Here is a 22,384-nt window from a genome sequence, read left to right as displayed (position 1 = left end):
ATTGCACTGTCTGCGTAGCACAATGGGAGATGAAGTGGGGGGAAAAACCCTAAGGTCAGTTTTACTACAATTTTTTTTCCAGGGCTTCATCTGCCTGTTAGCACAGTGTTATTAGGAATGGAAACTTGGTGTAATTCATCCAAACTGACTTCCAGCCAAGACACAGAACTATATCATGTTGCAACAACTGCCTTAAAAGGCTCTGTGTTTATAATAAGGAAAGTACTGCAGGAAGAAGACTACTGGGGGATGGGTGGGAGAAAGGATAGAGAGAGAAAGGACCTCTGTTAACTTGAACCAATTAAAAATGGTTGCTAATACTCCCACCCATCCTTCAGGCTTTCCAAAGGAAAAACTTAAGTTAAAAACATTTTCTTTTTTTCTCCCTTTTCTAAACACAATTAAATCCTTGATGATTAGCAGGAACATTTCAGAGAGGTTTGTCATCCTATACACTGATATTGTCTTAACAACAACATGACAATAATTACAAACTTAACTTTTGGAGGAATTTGATGAATAAAAGCGTATACCGTTGAGTACTATTTAACAGAATTTGTTCCAATTCACTAGTAGTAGACTTTATCAGCAAGATTCCTGCTCTCTTTGCCTGTGAGGTTATTTCTATATAATCATCATCATCATCATCATCATCTTGTTTGAGGAAAATTTGTTTTGAATATTTGGATTGTTTATGCTTATTTTATTCTTGCTCTCAAAAGGATAGATTGCACATTACAGCAATTTATTTATTTTCTTTATAAAATAAGAATACATTTTATATTACTGCACTGCAGGTATAAAACAATGATAGTATAAATATTAATTCTGGGAATCATTATGTATTCTTTGATTAATGTAATATTTTTATATGTGCTCTTGAGATTATCGCTGTTTTCATAATCATGAATTATGAAAACATGTAATCATGTTTTCTTAACTCAGTTTACTAAGTAGAATAATAAAAGTAGCTACATGGGGTGAATCTTTACAGCATACTAGACTAAAATACCTACATTTTGAGTGCTACCATTTACTATATATGTACTATGTGCATACATGTGCATCATTTCTGTGTCTCTTATAAATTTATGAAAATTGAGTACTGAATGGAAACGTTCTATTTGCCTACCACTGGGCCAGCCGCAACCAACAAGCAATCTTCATAAGTCTCCTCAATCATGGTAAACCAGGTCATAATAGTAAGTCCAAAAGAAAAAAAAACACGACTTCCCCTTTCTGCAATCTGAAGAACATTCTAGTATCTTTTAACGCAGTATCTGGTAGAAACTAGAGAGGACCATCATAATATATTCCAAGACATATTATGATCTTACAATCATACCACTAAAATACAATTTGGCACACACACCCCAAATTGCTTAAAATACTATTAATTTTATTAAGAACTTGAAATAGCAATGAAAAACAAGGGATAGGTGTTAGTCTTAAAGATTAGCTTCAGAAGTATAAACAAAGGCAACATCGGTAGATCCATGTAAAATGTGATTAGACCTTAAATAAAGTTATTTTTGGAAGAAACAGAGCATTTACTTTGAGCAGAAAATAAAATCAGATGTAATGCTACTCTATGTATATGTATATACATATGTATATACATACGTGTGGTGTGTGTGTGTGTGTGTGTGTGTGTGTATCTATATATGCACAATACAAATTTGAAAGTTCTGTCCTTTCCTCAGCAATCTGCTTTTTCCAAAGAAATTCAGAAGAACCCAACTTCCACAAATTTTTCTTTGCTATTTCATCTCAAGGAAAAGGGAAATGTTTTTGGTCATAAGTTTAACAAACCAACTTTTATTGACATATTACTAGAGGAACAAAGATTAACCTAATAGGTTGGTTTTAGATATCTTATGATCTAATGGAAATTTTCATAAGTTTTCATTACTAGAGGTACCTATTACATAAGAGATCTGTGTATAACAAACACATCTAATCATGGAAGAATACAGAATAAATTTTTTCAGATCACTTTCTAAAACTTCATTTAAGACAGTAATGTAATATTAGCTTCTGATCATCTGTGCTTGCATTTTCACTCTTGAATGATTTCTTGCAACTTAAAACATTCATACCCCAAAACCTAAATGTGCTTATAATTAAAATGTATTAGTGCAATTTCATATCTGTCTTCTCTTCTATTTTTAAAATGATGCCAACTATTTCAGTCTAATTAAAATACAAGTATGGAACATAATAGTCTGTTATAGATGGGCAACATTTTAGAGCTTGGGAGCTGCAGACAATCTATCATCCTTCCAGGAGACAAAGGAAGCTGTTCAGTATCATGGTGTTGGCTCTGCAATGGTGGAGGATGATATTTTCAGTCTAATTTTTGGGTACTTTAAGGTTTTAAAAGTTGGTATGTTAAAAATTAAAAGTTTTAATTTTTGGGTACTTTAAGGTTTTAAAAGTTGGTATGACAGTGATGAACTAGCAAACTTTATATTGATCCTAATCCTTTAAACCTTAAATGTGGACTAAACCTTCTGTTTTAAGGGTAGGCGTAGGGATGTTTTCCATACTTAGAGTTATGTAAGAGAAAAGGAGAAATTACCTGCAGATTACTCCTTTTCTCTTACATTACTCCTGGATGCACGGCTGTCGTTTGAAGATCATTTGGCGGCCGTCTCCAGGAGAGCCTTCCACCAGGTTCGCCTGGTGCGCCAGTTGCGCCCCTTCCTTGATCGGGATGCCCTATGCACAGTCACTCACGCTCTGGTTACCTCCCGCCTGGATTATTGCAATGCTCTCTACATGGGGCTCCCCTTGAGATGCACTCGGAGGCTTCAGTTGGTCCAGAATGCAGCTGCACGGGTGATAGAGGGAGTCACGCGTAGCTCACATGTGACACCTCTCCTGCGCAGACTGCACTGGCTTCCTGTTGCCTTCGGGTGCATTTCAAGGTCTTGGTAACCACCTTTAAAGCGCCCATGGCTTGGGACCTGGGTACTTACGGGACCGCCTTCTGTTACCTCATGCCTCCCACCGACCCGTACGCTCGCACAGAGAGGGCCTTCTCAGGCTGCCGTCCGCCAGACAATGTCAGCTGGCGGCCCCCAGAGGAAGATCCTTCTCTGTGGGGGCCCCCACTCTTTGGGACGAACTCCCCCCTGGTTTACGTCAAATTCCTGACCTTCGACTTTTCGCGAACTGAAAACATATTTGTTTATTCGTATGGGCTTTCTTAAATTGTTTAATTTTAAATTTTAAATTTTCTCTGGTTTTAATTGGGGTTTTAGATTTTAATTCTTAATTATTTCGCCATACTGTATAATAAGTTTTAATTGGGGTTTTTAGATTTTTAATTCTTAATTATTTCGGCCATACTGTATAATAAGTTTTTAAATTGTATTTTAACTGTATATTGTTCTTTTTTATCCTGGCTGTACACCGCCCTGAGTCCTTCGGGAGAAGGGCGGTTTATAAATCCAATAAATAATAATAATAATAAAAAGATTACAGAGTCTGTCACAAACCTAGAAGCCTCCTTAGTCCATGGTTCTCAAACAATCGTTAGTCCATAGACAACATGACACTAAATGAAAGCAAAGCAAACTACATAATGGCTGAATACAATATAGGAGATTAAACACATCCTCTAGCTGGGCGTCTTTATCTCTATATGGTAATATCCATGTAATTATCTTGATTATAGAAGAAATTTGCTGTTGTATTTTTCCATAAAGGCTTTTTGCCTTTTCAATCTGATTTACAGCTCTGGAATTTCCTGGTAGTCTTTCATCTCTAAATAAACACAACTTGTTTAGCTTTGAAGCACAGAGAAGGTAGGCTATGGTCACCTGCCATTCGCAACTGGATTGCATGTAGTCAAAATTATTGTTGTGTGGTATGGTTTAGAAAATAGTAAGCTATATTGAAAGGGAAAATTCCAACCAAATGCTCCTCAGATATCATGCTGTCAAAAATGTATATTAATTCAGATGTCCATGGTTAGGAAGAAACATTGTAAACCTATATCTAAATGAAAGGGATAATCCAACGGGAATTACAGTTCAAAATAAGATGTTGAAGCACTGGGTCCAGTATTACTATATTGTTTAAGCATTATATTTTGTATGCATATGATTCTTAATATTTTAATTTACTATTACAATGGCCTAACAAATTCCCTACTGAAGCTGAAAGCTTTCTTTGAGATTGACAGATCATTGTTTCATGTTTTTTTTATCAATGTACCTGAAAGTTTGAAGGAAAATACAAAAATCACTAATCTATTACAACAAAAACAATAGAAAGTCTTGTATTATACAAAGTAATCTTTAAAATGCCATAAATTTCTTGTTATGTAAGTACCACTGACAAGTCACCTCATTCTGAAGTATATTTTTTGTCATTAAAAAGCACAGCCTTTTCTCCTCTCTGTTATACTAATAGGTTTCCTGATCAAAAGGAAATGGTCAATGGGCTGGAAAAAGAGATAAGGATATATCTCTAAGGGCCAGCTAAGAGCGTCATATAGTTGTTCTTCTTCCCACACAACACCACAGTTCCAAACCTTTATTTTATTATTATTTGCTTATTCATTATTTGGCTTTGAGCAACATTAAAATAAGACATTTATGAATTTTTATTTTGCTATTAAAAAAACAAGTATTCATTCTATTACTTGAGTGCTTTTTAACTAAAACTCGTGTTTGTTTTCCTTTCCCAGGAGGGCCCTTCAGTTCCAAAATCAACAGAGCCACTTAGTACTGAGAGAGAAATAAAAACTAAAAAGTCAAGGAAAAAGAGCAGAGAGAAATCAGTCAATCAAGATGACTTGAACATGTTACCATCAGATTCTGCAGTTTCATTACCACTGCCAGATGATAGTTTCTCATTAACCACAGAAGATACAAGGTAGGCAGAATATATTTTTTCTTTATTAGTGAAGTTAGTAATTGGAAGGCATAACACATTTAAAGTTGTCTATTGGCCAGGAAGTTGTTGCCTGGGAAATCTGCTACAGTAACTCAAGTAACATTACAAATTAAAAGTCACCTATTACCCAATTAACTCCTTTTTTATATCTATGGGCAATACAAGAACATAATAGAATCCTATTAATACCATTTCAGTACATGCATAAAATGACCTAAGGTATCGTATCCAATGTAGTACTTGTAATTAAGGAACAGGACACATTATTTTGAATTAAGAAACAAATAATGATCTGCTTTATGTGGTACTACAAACTTCGCTAGTACTTAAAATATACCTTTATTAGTTTCCCATTTTGAAGTTAGTTAAGGTGGAGAGAGTTTATTTCAGGCATACAATGTTTGGGGGTTTGGTCCAGCTTTCCTTCCTGGAAAGTTTGGCCTTCTTTCAGGAAGGAGGCAGAAACTGAATTGGAGGGAATGAATAATTTCCAGAAACACATAAGATCAAAGGTCAGCAGATTTTTCAGCTAGAGAGCAAGACTGCGCATTTATGAGGACACTGTTGTGAGGGGTCAGATAGGAGCAGCAATTCTCAGACCAGAGAATAAAACCATTTTATCTCAAGAATTCCAAAAGGATGCACCAAGTATTTGACAGTTTGAAGGCTAGAAAGAAGTCACAAGTTTAAATCTTTTATACTTCTAGAGGTATAAAAGTAATTTTGATCTTCTCACTAGCAGTAGACAATCAATTGTTTTGCATGGCCTTATTCTTGTTCGCAAAAAGAGATACGATGGCTCAGTGGCTAAGATGCTGAGCTTGTCAATCGAAAGGTCGGCAGTTCAGTGGTTCAAACCCCTAGTGCCGCGTAACGGGGTGAGGTCCCATTACTTGTCCCAGCTTCTGCCAACCTAGCAATTCAAAAGCATGTAAAAAATGCAAGTAGAAAAATAGGGACCATCTTTAGTGGAAAAGTAACAGCGTTCCGTGCACCTTTGGTGTTTAGTCACGCCAGCCACATGATCACGGAAACATCTTTAGGCAGTGCTGGCTCTTCGGCTTTGAAACGGAGATGACTACCTCTAGAGTCGGGAACGACTAGCACATATGCGTATGGGGAACCTTTACCTATTCTTGTTCGCAATAAAAGTTCTATCTAGCCAAGCTGTCTATGTGAGTCTTCTGCCAAACTGAACCAAAGAATCAAACTAAACTACAAAGTGTCATAAGATCCTAAATCCAGCATGAGAAGCTGGACAGATTTATTTCCATTCCATACCTTCATCACTGTGTGAAGAGACCAAAGGCCTAGATTTAAAAAAAAAAAAAAGGTTGAGGAGACTTAAAAGTGCACTGACTCAAATCACAAATGTCTGACTCTACTATGATAATATTTTAAGGGAATTGACTGCATGCCAAATTGATTTTTCCATTTTTAATTTGGTATTAAGAATTGTGAATGTGTTCCTTTTTCTACAACTTTCTTTCTTTTTCTGGCAGTGGAAATTGGCCTCTAGTGTCTGACTTGGAGGAAAGGGATCCCCACCAATCCCTAGACCCAAATAATCTTCTTTTTGCTGGGATTGATATAAATGAAGAGTTAAGGACCCAGAATCCTCTCCTGAGCAGGTACAGCTAATTTAAGAAACTATCCTTGTTTTTCTCTGTAGTTATAGATTTGGATTTGCATCTTGTTTATGGATTTTTTTTAAAAAAAATGCAACAATTGATAAGTTTATTCAGGTCTTTTGAGCCTTCCTTACATCATTTTTGACTGTTTATTAGATTTGGGTTTTCTAAATGAAAGTGTGCTGCTTGAATTCTGTATGTTTCTGAAGCCTCAGTCTTGGTTTTCTTTTCTTTTTAGTTTTAATTGTTTTGTTTGTCCAAACATTGGTATAAGAAAAGTAAAAATGCATTAATGAGGAAATGCGGTACAAGTCCGTTAGCTTACTGAAACCTGGATTTTCACACTTTCATTTTAAACCACATAAAGCAAAGTGTGGAAACATTGCAATTGGAACAGAATTGTTTTTTGTTACATCCGTTAGTCTTCTATTGTGAAAGATTCCTTGTTCTTAAAAGCTCACATTTTATAAATGTGTATGTTTTCTGCTACACATTGTTTATGTAAAATGATAAATAAAAATAGCAGTGATAAATTTTTCTTTACAAGCAAGTTGCAAACCACTTGTAATAACCTGAGTTTTAAGAATCCACAGTTTTTAAAGACCACAATAATTCCCCTTCACATGTTAAGTGCATGAAGTTGGGATAACGTATTACAAGCTTATCTCCTCTCACCTTCTTATAGTTAGTTTGAGCATGAACGTTTAGAAAGAGAAATTTTGGTGTCTTTGGTGTTGAGATCATGATTCCTTGTAGGTTTTCCATTTTGGGCTAAATTCATACTAGGTAGCAGTTGTAGAACTTCATAATATACTTAACAATGGCTGAGTTTGATGTTACTTGTATTTTGGAGTTACTACCAACTTCTCTTAAACACTAAAAAAAAACCTTTAGGAAACCAAAATTGTTAATTCATGTTCTTTCTCTTTCGTATTTCAAAATACATAGTGCATATTCATCACATACAGTATGTAGGGAAGCTGTGACTTTCAATATTTATTTATTTATTTATTTAATCAACAAATACAAGAAAACAAGTAACAGAGTAGACACAGACATAGATACATGAAAAAATTTTGGCACAAAAAAAGGATATAAATTGGCAAAACATAGCCATAAACACATAGAATGATTACATATAATTGGGAACAATAGTACAGGAACGGTAGGTAGGCTGGTGCATTTATGCATGCCTCTTAGGGACCTCTTAAGAAACATGAAAGGTTCATGGTAGACAGTTTATGGTAAAAGGTATGGGGATTAGAGAGACTAACAAAGGATCAGGTAGATTGTTCCAGACATTTACTACTTTATTGCAAAAGTCATATTTCCTACAATTAAGATATAATGCTATATTGGCATAGCTAATATTGAAATGTACTATGAAGTAAATACAGTATCTTCTGGAAATCACTAGTTTCCAACCCCTCCCTAGATAAAATGTTAATCTGGGTATGCATATAATAGAGAAATTATCCCAAAATTATGATGTAAAATTTTTCACATTATCTAAAAGCAGACACATTCCAATATCTTGACATCACCTAACAAAATGTGAAATGTTTAACGCTTGCTAAATTTTGTTAGTATAATGTTCAGAAGTTGAATAAACATGAGGAACTGAATCAAAATATAATATAAAAGGACTCTTGATATTAAGTATGTTGTGATTGATATAGTTTAGCATGCTGAATTCTCTCCTCACCCTAAAATCTGATTTGATCAGTAAGTTTATTAATCTTTATCAAATTGCAGTCAGTGTGGGAGACTAGATGGGTCACAAACTTTCAAATTCAATATATATTTGTCACTCCTAAGGTATTTGGACATTCTATATTATATATATAATTAGGAACAGACATATTCTGGCCTATCTTAATTTTGAAACCTTAGATTTCAACTTGGACAGGTTTCATTTGGCAGTGTGTTTCACTGATTAGAATCAGAGGCTTACAAAATTATACAGTTGGCACAGTGGTTAGAATGCAGCATTGCAAACTAATTCTGCTGACTGCCATGAGTTTGATCATCACCAGCTCAAGGTTGACTCAGCCTTGCATCTTTCCAAGGCTGGTAAAATGACGAGCCAGATTATTGGGGACAATATGCTGAATCTGTAAACCAGAGAGGGTTATAAAACACTATAAAGCAGTATATAAATCAGCGGTGAAATCCAGCAGGTTCTGACAGGTTCTAGAGAACCGGTAGCGGAAATTTTGAGCAATTCAGAGAACCGGTAGCGGAAATTTTGAGTAGTTTGGAGAACCAGCAAATACCACTTCTGGCTGGCCCCAGAGTGGGGTGGGAATGGGGATTTTGCAGTATCCTTCCCCTGCCACACCCACAAACCATGCCCACAGAACCGGTAGTAAAAAAATTGGGATTTCATCACTGAAATAAATCTATAAAAGTCTAAGTGCTATTAATAACATGAATATGGACTTGGGCTTTTGTTGCAATCATCTTTTCTTATTTATTAATATCTGACACTATTACAACTTGTATTTTATTTGAAAATGACACTGAGTAAATTTTTTCAAAGATAACAAACAAATTCTTAGAATAAATAAATGACTATATTCTATATCCTAATATCCTTTTTTTCAACAGCTGTGTATGTATACACACACACACACACACACACACACACACATTTGCACACACATACATACTGTGTATTTATTCTGAAGAATATAGCATCACAGTGTTATATTCTTCAAATTTAGTAGATTACTTTCCAATATTTTTTTTTCTTTTTAACATGATTTCCAAATTGCTCTTCACACATCCATTATTTGTAAGTTTCATGTAACATCTTTGTCCATATCATCTTCTATTTCCTCTTTTAAAATTAACAGCAGATAATTTTAGGAGAAAGTTCTGAGTATATTGTTGCCAGATACCCTTGAATTCCTCCAAAATTAAAATACTTTTCTTTATTCTATATCACTGCATCTCTCTGCCACTTTTTTTTTTTTATTCAAAAAGTTTTACAGAAAATTTTTTCCCCCTTTTCCCCCAACCCCCCTCCCTTCACTAATACCCTCCCCCCTCCCCCCTGGCTTCCCGGAACAAGCACAAGGTATAGTTAAAAATAAAACAAACATATGCTAAGAAAATTTTCTCCCAAAACTATTATACCAATTCTCCCTCTCTAGCTCTGACTTCCTCCTAACATAACCAAAATCCATCAAAAATAAATAAAAAATAAAAATTAAGAATAACAATAGTAAGATATATAAATCAATAGAACAAATTAATCTTAAAGTATTTAAAACCAACTAAAGCATAAAAATCCAATCCAATTCAAAAATATGTCCCTTATAACTTCTATAACCATATAATTTCCCCATGTCTTTCTTACATAAGATCTTTTGAAAATATTCTATTTAAAATTTAGTGCAACACCTTATAAAATTTCAATACAGAAAATTACAATATCTATTCAACTTTAGTCCTTCCTCATCAAAATCCAGTATAGATCCAAACCAGATTCCTCACAAATTGTCTTTCCGGGACACTAATATTTTTGTCTATTAATATTTTAAAAAAACCTTGTTTCAAGAATAATACTTTTGTCTCTTGCCATTTTTTTTGGTGTATTAATCTCTGTCTTTCCTTCATTACTCCTTTTAAAAAGTCAATCACAATATTTCTTAGTAATTCCTTATGTCCAAAATCCAAAAATTACTGCCGATATTCCATCAGTCCAAAAGAGAACTCTTGGGAAACATTAAGCTTGTGAGTCTTTTCCATTTGAGGACAATCTCTTGTAGCACAAATCCAGGCAGTTCATCCAAACTATTTAAAGAAAACTTCTTTACAACACCTTGTTTCTTCACGATCAAATCTTCATATTTATCCACTTTTATTTGTATATCCTCCATTCCATTTTCCGAATAATTGCACTGATTAATTTGGTCCACGCTCTCATCCAAAACGTCCCCATTTTTATCAATTCGTATTTTGAATAATTAAAATACATACTTTCTGTGTAGTCCTGTATAAAGTCACAAATCCATTCTTCTGAAAGAACCTCCATGACAAAGTTCCTGCTGAGAATCCCCTTGTAAAATACTTAAACAACGTAATATAATCCAACAGTCCACAGTCAAACACAATAAGATAAAATCTCCATTCAGTTTCGATTCAACAGCAAAGCTCCTTTGATGTATTGTTTGCTTTCAGTTTCTCTAAACGAAACTGAAGGGGCGAAATTTCTTTTTTAAAAAAAAAAGAAAGGGTAGAAGTCAGAAAATCAAAAATACTTGCAAACCAATAATTGTTCACTCACACTTGTTCCGCCTGCTTTAGTAACCACAAAAAGAAATCAATTGCTAGCAGAAGTGGACACCTTCCTCTTTTCCTGCTTTTTCAGGAGCGCAGTGAATACTGGAGGTTGGGGGAGGGGTAAGGGGATTCGACCTTTGCAGGACTTTGCATTACAAAAACAAAGCCCCTAGGGGAATCTACCACATTTCCCCCCCCTTGCTCTTTCTCTCTCTTTCAACCAGAGAGGGAAATCAAGCCGGGATCAGTTGTTATGTCCGGCTTTTACCATATTCAATGCGGAGTGCTATAAATTAGCACCCAGCGAGAAAGGTGGCGCCACCCAGAAGCCCTCTCTGCCACTTTTAATCTTTAGTTTTTTCTTGTTCCTGTGACCAGCCTTCAGGGTGTCCTCTTATCAGATATTTTTCTAATCCACGACACTTTCCTATAGAAAGTTTTCTTACATTCAAAATTTTCATATATTCTCAATAGAATTTTAAACAACCCATAGGAATTATTTTTATAATTATTTCAAAGTCTTATTTCCAGTCAATCTGGCCCCTTAGTCCATTTGTAACTTTCCAAAAGTAATGTTTTTATCACCGTTCTGCAGTTTATTTTACCTTAAAAAAATCTTTAACATCTTAACCTTACACAAAATTTTTGCTAAGGTTTGAAGGAGAATTACATCATAGCGTAATGAAACTTGCTCTTCTGAACAAAGATGCTTTTTCAAGAGGCAACTGGACTTTCTGGTTTTTCTTTGAAGACATTTCGCTTCTCATCCAAGAAGCTTCTCAGCTCTTCAGAGCTTCTTGGATGAGAAGTGAAATGTCTCCACAGAAAAACCAGAAAATCCAATTGCCTCTTGAAAAAGCACCTTTCGGACAACCATGACCCGATGACTGAGAATAGACATTTGCCCTTCTGAAGATTCTTACTATCCCTAAAGCAGTTAATAAACCATTTCCAGAAGTGATTAAGCAAACTCAGTGTCCATTTGAAGGTATCAAATTGCAGCTTAGGTGAGATGAGTTTCTCATGGCTTCTAACACTCTAAAATCTGCCAGAGACTTTTAATAGTCTCTTCGCAGGAAGACTCTGTGAGGTGCCTTGGTCCTCCCCCTGATCTGAGAGGAGTTTGGGGAGCTCTTTTCTTCGTGGCCCTTGTATCTGCTTTCTGTAGGGCAATCTTAAGTTCTCCATTGTTTCTCTGGAAGTCCGATTTTATAGACATTTCTATTTCTTCAGATGCTTCTTAGTATTATATTGTTTCTTAAGTTTGAGTATGAAAAATGATAATTCATTTGAAAAATCCAAACCAATTGCTGGAGGTCTTATGAATATTTTCTTTTATCCGTGTTGCAGTAAGCTAATAGTCTTACGGAATTCTGAAAGTATTGCTAAATTTCTTTTCATCATTCTAGCTATTATATCAGGTCCAATGGCATAATGTCATTTGCTACATTTGAAAGTAAATGCATGTTTGCATGGCAAATCAAACTCTATGTGTAGCATAATTTGTTTTGTGTTTGTTCTCATGAGGCACCTCAATGTATTTAAACATACTCTCTAATAATTTAAAATTGTTAAGAAGCACACATAATGAAATGCCTGGCTGATTGTAGCATATATTTCAAATGAAAACAGCAAGGGCATTTTTTAAAAAAAAAAGATATTAAAATTGATTCCTCTTTGTATAAGAATAATTGAAAGTAAATTGAAATCAAAGGCAGCAGCACCAGCATTTTAAATAGCCAATTATAGCAGTGTCCTGTCTCAGTGTGTGACTCAGGATTCATTTGTTGTTTGGAGGGAGACTCCTCTTGATTTTCAATGATGTATCATGAGTCACGCTGCAACAACTAGGTGGAACCGGGACAAGGAAATGGATCTTACCAGAAAGAAGCTAAATTAAAATTACATTAATTAAATACTGTAAATATGATTGTTTCATGTTATTTAAATAATTTCCATCTTGGTTGTATTAATAATTATAATTTAGTGTCTTGTACACTCTAATTACACTCTAGGTACTATATATAGAGTTGCTTTGATTTATACTTAGAGATCAGATCCGTAAGTTTTAAATCTACTAAATTGAGTGGAATATTCCCAGCCAATATGTGGCCACCACTCTTCTTTTAAAGGCTTTTTCTATTTTTGAATTCTAGAAAGGCAATGAAAAGAAAAACTTTACTAAATTCCTAGTGAGTTATCTCACAGTGCTGGTCATCTCTATTGAATCTCATGTCTTGTAGCTTGCTTGAATCTGAACTTGATTGTTATTGGGGCAGAAAAATACAGTATTCTCCATTTTTCTAGTGAAAGTGCCACCGTAGTACAAAGTTTGCATTCCCAGCTACCATTCATAAAACAGTTGGACATAAAGCAAATATGAAGAGGTCAGATCATGTGGAAGTCAAGATGGAAGCATCTGACAAGTAGAGGCCTACCAGATCTGGGCTGCAACAATCCAATCTGCAAGATTGCAGCAAAATGTTACCCTAAACTTTACTGCCCTCTAATGACCAGCTGCCTTTTTGCAGTCAAGATCTGCTAACTGGGAGGAGAAATGATGTGAAGTACCAAGAAATAACCAATCAGTTTCAATTTAAGAAGGAAGGTCACTCAGGGACTATGGTAGGCAGAAAAGAGAAAATGGCTCTCAAATTATGGAAATAATAGCAGCTTAAAGCAGTTTAACTGGAACTGAAAAGTCAGAGAAACCTAGAATAACAATAGAATGTTATTTAGCCAGGCTTTCTAGTACATGAAAATACTTAGTATTTTGTCAATAGGATAAAAAGGCATATCATGAATTGGTACACATCCTTCACATTTGTCCAGAATTCAGTATTGCTACATTCATTGCGTTTATTCTACAGTAAATTGGTTTGGGATCTAAACTGTAATTTATTACATACAGAAAGCTGCAATATAGAAGTCTAAATGAGCTCTTGCAAATCCAAATGGTATTTCTGGACTGTTGGAGCAAGAACTGCCAGAATTTCCATTGAGAATTTTGGGAGTTACAGTTATGGCATACTTGAGAAGTACAAGTTTGGGAAATGGTGATCTAAATTAAACTTACTGGAAGAATGTTGAAATCCTGAGACATGTGATCAGTCCCTAGTATAGGTTTTCATTTAAAGTTCTGCTCTGATAAATTTTCTTTATTGGGTACTCAAATCAGAATTAATTTTAAGTCTAGCATGAACATCAGGTGAACCAATAGCCAATTCCATAAATTCAAGTGTCTAACACAATAGCACAAAATACTGTTGTGGAAAAAATAGGAGATGGAATGAGTATAATGTATGTTCACCTCCTTCAGCTACTTATAAAGTAACAAAGGTGAGATAAAAATCAAATAAATAAATAAATGCTACAGGAATACATTTGCATCTAATGATTCTCTTGCCGAGATTTTATATCATTGATGCCTCTGACTTCTTGCCTCATGAAAGCAGACCAATAGCTTTTTGGTGCATGTGCATGCATGGCTTTCAAACTTCTGTGATCTGGAATTTATTACCAAATTGAAATGAATAAATGTTTCCATTGTTGGCAGCCTAAATAATGAAGGCCTCTGTACTATCTCTGCTGAAGAATCAACCAGTGAAAACAATGTTGTGGCACATCCAGATGTGATGGCGAACGACCTACACGAGGCAGATTCCCTGGGAGCCACTGAAGAAGGAGGACAAGATCAAAGCCAACATATGCCAACGCTTTCTGAGCATGGTGAAGAATGCGCTGCACTAAGTTTTAAAAGTAGCACTGAAGATCTGCTAGCCATGGTATCAAACCATGCTATTGTGAATGACAAAGACATCAGAACTTTACCTTTTGTTAGTGCAAAAACAGATGCTGACTGTTATACTACTACTTTTGCAAGAGAGTATGACAAAGATCCAAATAATACTGCTTTGGAGCAGATTCCTTCATTAGATTCTACTTGGACACCAGGACATGAAACCGAAGAGAGCAATTTCAGTGAATTAGATTCATGGCCACAGAGTGAATTGTTGATTGAAGGAGACAAGACACGCATTAAACCATTGCCTAAGAGTGAGAAAGGCAGAGATTCTTATACTACTAAAGAAATCAGACAGGAGACTGGACTGGAATTGAGCCTAAATAACAAAGGCAGTAACACCAGTTACTCAACCAGTGAAAACACTGTTCCGGCTTATCCAGATGTGATGGCGCTGGAGAATAACCTGCATAAGAGAGATTCCTTAGTACCTACTGAAGAGGAAGAAAAAGATCAAAGACAGCATATTCCAGTTCCTTCTGAGCATGGTAAAGAATGTGCTGCACTAAGCCTTGACAATATCCCTAGAGGCTTGCCTGCCTTGGTTTTATACCCTGCTATTGTGAACGACAAAGACACAAGAACTGTGCCTCTTGTCAGTGGAACAGATGCTGACCATTATACTACTACTTTTGAAAGAGAGTATAAGAAAGATCCGAATAATACTGTTTTGGAACAGATTCCTTCATCAGATTCTACTTGGCCATTAGGACTTCAAACCAAGGAAAGCAATTCCAGTGAATTAGATTCGTGGCCACAGAGTGAATTGTTGATTGAAGGAAAGAAGGCACACGTTGTTCAGCTGCCTAGCAGTCAGAAAGGCAGAGATTTTTATACCGCTAAACAAATCATACAGGAGACTAAATTAGAAGCGAGTAACAAGGAAGAGACTTTAATAAAACCAGTGGGACTGAACACAGGTAGTGTAGACAGCCTGTTAATGAAAAAAGAAAATTGTATTCCAAATAATCTCACAACAGGAAATTCAGACATAAATAAATATGGTATATCTGGTATTGATCAGAGCCTTATTGAGTTCAAAAGTGTCATCAGCGAAGATAGCAACAGTGAAGTGAACAGAGGGGACAATCAATTCCAAATATTTCCAGGAAAGGGTACTGAGGTGCTTGAGGATCCTCCTACTGTATCCAGTTTGTCTTCAAACACATCAAACCTGTTACCATTAACCATGAGAGAACAACCAATTGGTGACTTGATGGCTGAAAAGGAATGGCTAGAAAAGGCCATAAGTCCAGAACCAAACATCCATTGTGTGAATTTACCACTTAGCTTGGAACCTTCTGATGCATTCTTGTTGCCAGAAAATAAAAACAAAATGCAAAAAGCAAATACATTTCAGAACACAGCAGAACAGATTAGCAGCAATGAAATCACACAAAGTGAATCTCTGAGCAGGGGAAATACAGCCTTAGGTGACCCAGAAAATGTTATGTATACAGTGAAGGAAGAATCTGTTGGGGATAAACTGTTGCTACTTGACAGAAGAACAAGCAATTTCACGAGTGAGAATGACCTTGCTGAGCATAATAAAGAAGAAACTACAATAGCTGAGAAATATGAACATACTTCTTCTGGAAATGAAGAGCACGGATATCAAGAGCTGCCATCCTCAAGTCAGGTTATATATAAAGATATACACTGTCCCCAAGAGACACCATTAACTTTTGATATGAATTCAAGACAGATCAGTCAAGATGCTGCTTTGGATGATCAAGTTAGTGGTTTAGAAACCAATATCAGTGGCAAAATTTTAGAAAATAACCTCAGTTTGGAATGTAATTTGAATATACTCAATGATCATTCATCAGATTTAAGTGAGAACTTGGAGCAAAAAATCACAACCATAAATGAAAAAAAAATGGCCAGTCTTGAGTCATCTGAACTATTACTTTTACAAGGAAAAGACAGCTTGCAGACTTGTGATCTTTTAAAGTCCAGTGTAGAAGATTTTCAGCTCTGCTTTCCAGTCAATAAAGAGATAGAGGATGTGGATGGTTCACTGTCCCTGCCTCCTGAAGACAATGATGTTCCGCAAAATAAAAAAGAGGAATCCTGGGAACAGCCATTTGCTCAAAACACTGAATCAGAATTGGAAGACCAGTTGATGGGTGAAATAAATTCAGAGACTAATGCCTCAAATGCAGAAAAAATTGCAGTGTCTAAAACGGAACTTGAGTTCCACAATTTAAATGAACAGGCTAGAAGTGCTGAATGTGTTGCAACTAAGAAGACAAACATTCTAGAAGATGAATCCCACTCTGAAAGTAAAAAATGTACTTCAACAGCTGGCAGTGACCCAATCTCTATACCTGTAACTACTGCTGAACAAAGCAGTGCTGTGGGGAAGAATGACAATAATGAAGCAAGACAGGAGGAATGCAAAACAAGAATGAAAAAGCAAGAAATTGACGCAACTTTGGCACAAGAAACCCATATCAAATTGGACTCCACACAGCAAGTCCAGCTGGAACAGGCACCTGAAGAAAATGACCGTAGTATAAAACATGATTATTCTGGCAGCCCTTTAGTATCAGCAGTTGGAGCAGAAATCAGTCCCCACCCACTAAAGCTTGGAGACTTAGGTGATAGTAGCATAAGGTCAAACAATTCTTCATTCATGAGCAATGATTGCAAAGAATTTTTGGAAACTCATCCCAAAGAGACTGTGGAAAATCCACAGATAGTAGGCATTTTAATAACATCTCCCAAAGTGCAGTCAAACGAAAGCTCAAAGCCCTTTGGCACTGTCTGCAAGGCAAGTGAAGATGAACAGTGTGTTTCAAACCCAGAAGATAAAGACCTGGATTACAATGGTCTTCAAACAGTTGTGAGTTCCCAGGGAGAGCTCTCTAACCAGACATTTCCTGAAAGGGTACACCCATTGGAATTAAATCATTTCAGTGGCCATGGGGAGCTTGATAAAAGTGAACTACAACAAACTGGAGAGAATCTACACAAGCTCCAAACAGTACTTGGTGGGCCAGAGACAAAATCAATTAATCTGTCAAATGACAATGCATCTTTAACACCTATTTCTGAATTTATGGGAAATGCCTCACAAAACAACAACCTGCCAAATGTAATAAGCCCACCAGAGGAAGAAAGTTGTCTTAACAAAGAAACCTTAAACAATGTAAAACAAGACGTTTCTAATTCTCTGCTTTCAGATGGTGTTTTTGAAGGAGCAAGCCAGAGTGATGCATTTGCTGAAAACTTTACTACAGTTCAACAGTTGGATGGCTTAGATGAACTTTCAGATAGCAAATGCACAAGCAATATGGACATTACAGAGTTTATTCCAGTGACACAGAAAACTGAACAAGCACAAACCCTGCAGGAGACTTTAACCTGTGTAGGTGAACATTCTAAGGACAATGGGACCGATGTTAACTTACCAAGCAAAGAAGGAGAATTGGATGAACAAAGTTTACATACAGAGATAGAAGAACACCTGAGCTTAGCAAATGAAACTATTCAGAAAGATGAGCAAGTAACTTACAAAGGGGACTTAGCTTTCCTGCCTTCCGAAAACACAGGAATGGATGAACATCCTCCTGGATTACCTAACAGCCCACAAATTCCTTTGAGTGATGCTTGGCATAAAACATGTCCCGTTGAAAAGACCGACATCCTATCTGTTAGCTCTCAAGCAGAACCAACGCCTCTTTCAACATCGGCATTTCTACATAATGGGCCCAGCCAAGAAAGCTGCCAGCCTACAGACTTTATGTATCATGGCCCTAAAGGTGAATTTCAAAAAAGTGAGCCAGAAGCTGTGGCATGTCAAGATGTCTTTGATACCACTCCCAGTCTGCAGACTGCGGCAGCTACACCCATTGACTTAGATGATGCTTTTATAGAGAACAGCACAACCGATCAAATGAAACCAGAAGTAATGAATTTAGATGATATTCCTTCAGAAGCTGACCCAGGAAAAGAATCTTACATTCCAGGCCACGAGTTCCTTTCAGAAGAGCGTGTTTTAACCTTGCAGGATGTTTCTGAGATCAGGCAATCAGAAAGAAATTTGTCACCATTTAATTTCAAGAAGTTGCAGGATGAGATCTCGGCAATTAAGCTAAAAGGGGATAAAAGTGATGTAAAAGCCCAGCAGCTTAACAGCTCAGCAGAATCTCTACTCAGCCTTTCAAGTTTAGAAAGGAAGCTTTTGGACTTTTCTACGCTTGATAAGCAAGCAAATTGTAAGGAGGACACTGCAACAAATATAAGTTGTGAAGATAACAAGCACGGTAAGACCGAAGAAGAAAGCAAATGTGACTTGATAGAGAAACCCAACCTTCCTAAGATGGAAGGAGATGTTCCTAGGCAGCCTGGAGCAATATCTGAAAAAGAACCAGAAATTTCATCTTCCAGGGCATTCAGCATTGGCTTTTTTGATTTCAGGAAACACATTAGCAAAATATTTGAACAGGTAGCACCAAATGCTGTGCCTGCCAACTTGCCCAACCTTGTCATTGAACAGAGTCCAAGTGAGGAGATTAGTCCAGAGGCTAAAGAAACAAAGGTTAAGCAAGGTCTGGAAGAAGCTGAAAAAAGCAGTGCAGATGGAGATCCAGAGAATGACTGGAAAACAAACCAACACACAATGCCTTTGGAGACCAAAGTCTGTAATAAAGCCACTAAAGAGAAAATAGCGCAGGAACAAGAACACACAGGAATGCTGGCAAACAGTCAGGAGTATGATTTACCAAGTGCCTTTTCAGAAAAGATTCCTATCGACAAATATTGCTTAAACGAAAACTGTCTTACAGCTTCCCCCAAGTTAGTTAAGGTGGATGGCTTATGCAGTCCTGAAATAAATGCAGAGGCTAATGCTCACTTTTGCTCTTTAAGCAGTGATGCTACTGAAAACCAAGTTTGCACAGAAAAAGTAGAGTTTCCATCTAGAAGTTCTGGAAACCGAGAAATGGAGAATCTGCCATCTTCTCCTAAAAATGAAAAGCCTTTAATAATTCCTGCCTCTACAGGAGTTGTTCCAGATTTTGATGCCACAAGTGCTGCTGCTGAAGTAAAAGAAGGTAATTTAATTAGCCTGTGTAACTTTGAAACAGATGAACCTAAAGCAAAGTTAATGTATGATGGAAATAAGAACATCGACAAGGAAAATGGTGACAACAGCACTCACCTAGCCAAGATTTCAATATTGCCATTTCTTATAGATGATCTTGATGCTCATAAAGACCAAACAGATCCATCCAGGATATTGTTTGGGGAAAATCCTAATTTTCCCAATGAACATACATTACAAAACAAAGCTGTTACAGTACTGGATACCATAGATAGCAATAACTGGTTGCAAAAGTCCATTGAGGAAGAGAAGAGAGAGGACACAGCAGAACATAAGTTAATTACTTATTTTAAAAATGAAGTAAGTTCTCATGAGTCACCAGAGGAGTCCAAATTAGGATCCAACAGTGTTCAAGAGAGTTGTGTAGAAAAAGCAAATGACACCAATTTGAGCACACCAGAAGGACCAGGTTTTTCTACTGATACTCCTAAAGCAGATACTACAATCATGCTAATTACCAACAACTGTGAAGCAGTTTTGCAAGCCAGCATTCAAAGGCCTGATGAAAAGAGGCATTCAGAAACGCTTCAAGGGATGGAACAAACTTTATGTACAGACATGGAAATGGCTTCTTTAAATCAAGACAAAGAAGAAACTGCAAGTTTTCAAGATAGCCAGGAAATAATACCAACTACTTCACATTCTGAATTGGAGCAAAGCTTTCCTGGTTTGCTTGAAAACATGGCAACGGAAGAATTACCCCCTGAAAGGTATTTAATTTAAAATTAATTGTAAAAAGAATTCAGTGTACTGATGTTAAAGCAAGATAGCAATTAGGGAGGATGAATCAAGCAATTTTTTTAATTAAATTGAATTTTGTTTAGAATGGTTTATCTTGCAGCAGGGACAGCCTACTTAGGAAGAACCCCTTAATTCTTCACCCAAAAATAATACTGGATTTTAAGGAAGTAATGCCACTTTTTACAGCCTGAAAGCTGTACAAATGTTATGTTTTTTTGAATGCTAACACTTAGGTTACAGTTCAATATACCCTTGCAAGACATTAACCTTCTCTATATAACCACTTTTCTGGAATTATTAAGGCAACAGGCTAGAAATTGTTTCTAGAACATGTGTTCTAGTTACACCTTGGGCACAAAACCAGTTGGATGAACTTGGATCAGTTACTTTAGAAAGTAATACTTTAGAAAGAGAACTCTCCGCTCTAGAAAAGAGGCAATGGCAAATCACTTTTGAAAAACCTTGCCAAGAAAACTGCAGGGTCTAGTCCAGGCCAGGGGTCTCCAACCTTGGCAACTTTAAGCCTGGAGGACGTCAATTCCCAGAATGCCCCAGCCAGCTTTGCTGGCTGGGGAATTCTGGTACTTGACGTCCTCCAGGCTTAAAGTTGCCAAGGTTGGAGATCCCTGGTCCAGGCAATATCCAGAATAAAGTCTGATTCAAAGAGACACACACACCCCTTAAAAAAATGCTTCACTAAAGTCAAGGATCTTATTTTTGGATATACGATTTAGGATTAAACATTATATCATTATAATCTCTCAGTTGTCAATGATATCAGATAGCTCTGCTTTAGCTGTGTTTATTAATGCAAGATCTTATATGTAAAGAAGAAGTTAACTTGGAATAACTCTGACTGCTACTGTACAATTCACCTACATTACTCAAAATTCTTTTCCAATGTATTCCAAAATGTTCGTTTCCTTTCATATGTCATATTATTTCAGAATTTCCAGAATTGAGATTTGATTGAGATCTTAATTTATATGACATAACATTGGTATACAGATGTGTGGGATCTGAGAGTTGTATGTTTATTTAGCAAATTTATATAGCTCTAAGTTGCTTGCTTATGTAGGATGTTCAAGATTATTCTCTCATAGACACACAGCTGAATTGTTAATATTTTACAGCTGAGGAACAAATTAAGCATACTACAGGTCTGTTCCCTAGTGTTTTTATTCACATATTTTCCAAATTTTAACCAAATCATTGCCTATTGGATCCATACAACAATACTACTAAGATGTAAAGTAGCCATACTTTGGCTGGGTTCTTTCAGGAATCTCCCTTTTAACCTTATATTATTCAGGAATCTAGTCATTATTTCATTTCTTCTTCCCCAATTCAAAGGGCCATGGATCAAATGGAAGAAAAATGTTAAATCAATCTCTAACCTTAAAACTATTTGTAACCAATGACTCATTCTAAGTCCCAAAGGTGATTTTTCTAAGATTTAGCAAACTTTTTTTTTATTATTTTAAGTATATCTTTAAAAGTTTTCCTGGTCTTAACTTTAAATCTGAAAAAATATTTTCTATAAATTATTATCATATTTGAGCCCATAGGCTTCCTTCTGCATTAACTATTCTTGTCATAACCTTGTCATAACCTTTCCCTATCTCTCCTTGCTGTAACTGAAAGGGGAATTCCAGAATAGCTGCTGAGGAACTTCATCCAAGGTTCACAGAAAAACATAAATTGCTCCTGATGGTTCGCGATTGGGAGCTTGCAAGGGGAGGCTCTTTAAATAATTTCTTTATGAAAAAAACCTGAACACTGAACATTTAGTTTTGCACAACACTCTTAACCAAAATAAAACAAACCACTTTATGGCAATATATGTGGTGTAAATCAGAGGTGGGTTTCAGCAGGTTCTGATCAGTTCTGGAGAACCGATAG

At 36.2% G+C, this 22,384-nt stretch overlaps 1 protein-coding gene across 8 annotated transcripts in view; it reads left to right on the top strand.

The window, feature by feature from the left end:
* TACC2 (transforming acidic coiled-coil containing protein 2) overlaps window positions 1-22,384 on the top strand; it is a 184,259-nt gene that overhangs the window by 27,226 nt on the left and 134,649 nt on the right. For 6 of the 8 annotated variants that reach the window (XM_058187263.1, XM_058187266.1, XM_058187261.1 and 3 more), the window contains 3 exons: window positions 4,700-4,887; window positions 6,411-6,539; window positions 14,386-20,451. In XM_058187263.1, the coding sequence (XP_058043246.1) occupies window positions 4,700-4,887; window positions 6,411-6,539; window positions 14,386-20,451 (6,383 nt within the window). The remainder of the gene's footprint in view (window positions 1-4,699; window positions 4,888-6,410; window positions 6,540-14,385; window positions 20,452-22,384) is intronic. The other 2 variants (XM_058187269.1, XM_058187268.1) reach the window with 1 other exon arrangement.

Source organism: Ahaetulla prasina, chromosome 6, assembly GCF_028640845.1.
Source record: "Ahaetulla prasina isolate Xishuangbanna chromosome 6, ASM2864084v1, whole genome shotgun sequence".
Classification (NCBI taxonomy): domain Eukaryota; kingdom Metazoa; phylum Chordata; class Lepidosauria; order Squamata; family Colubridae; genus Ahaetulla; species Ahaetulla prasina.
Note: the sequence above shows the minus strand (reverse complement) of the source record. Positions and strands in the feature narration are given on the sequence as shown.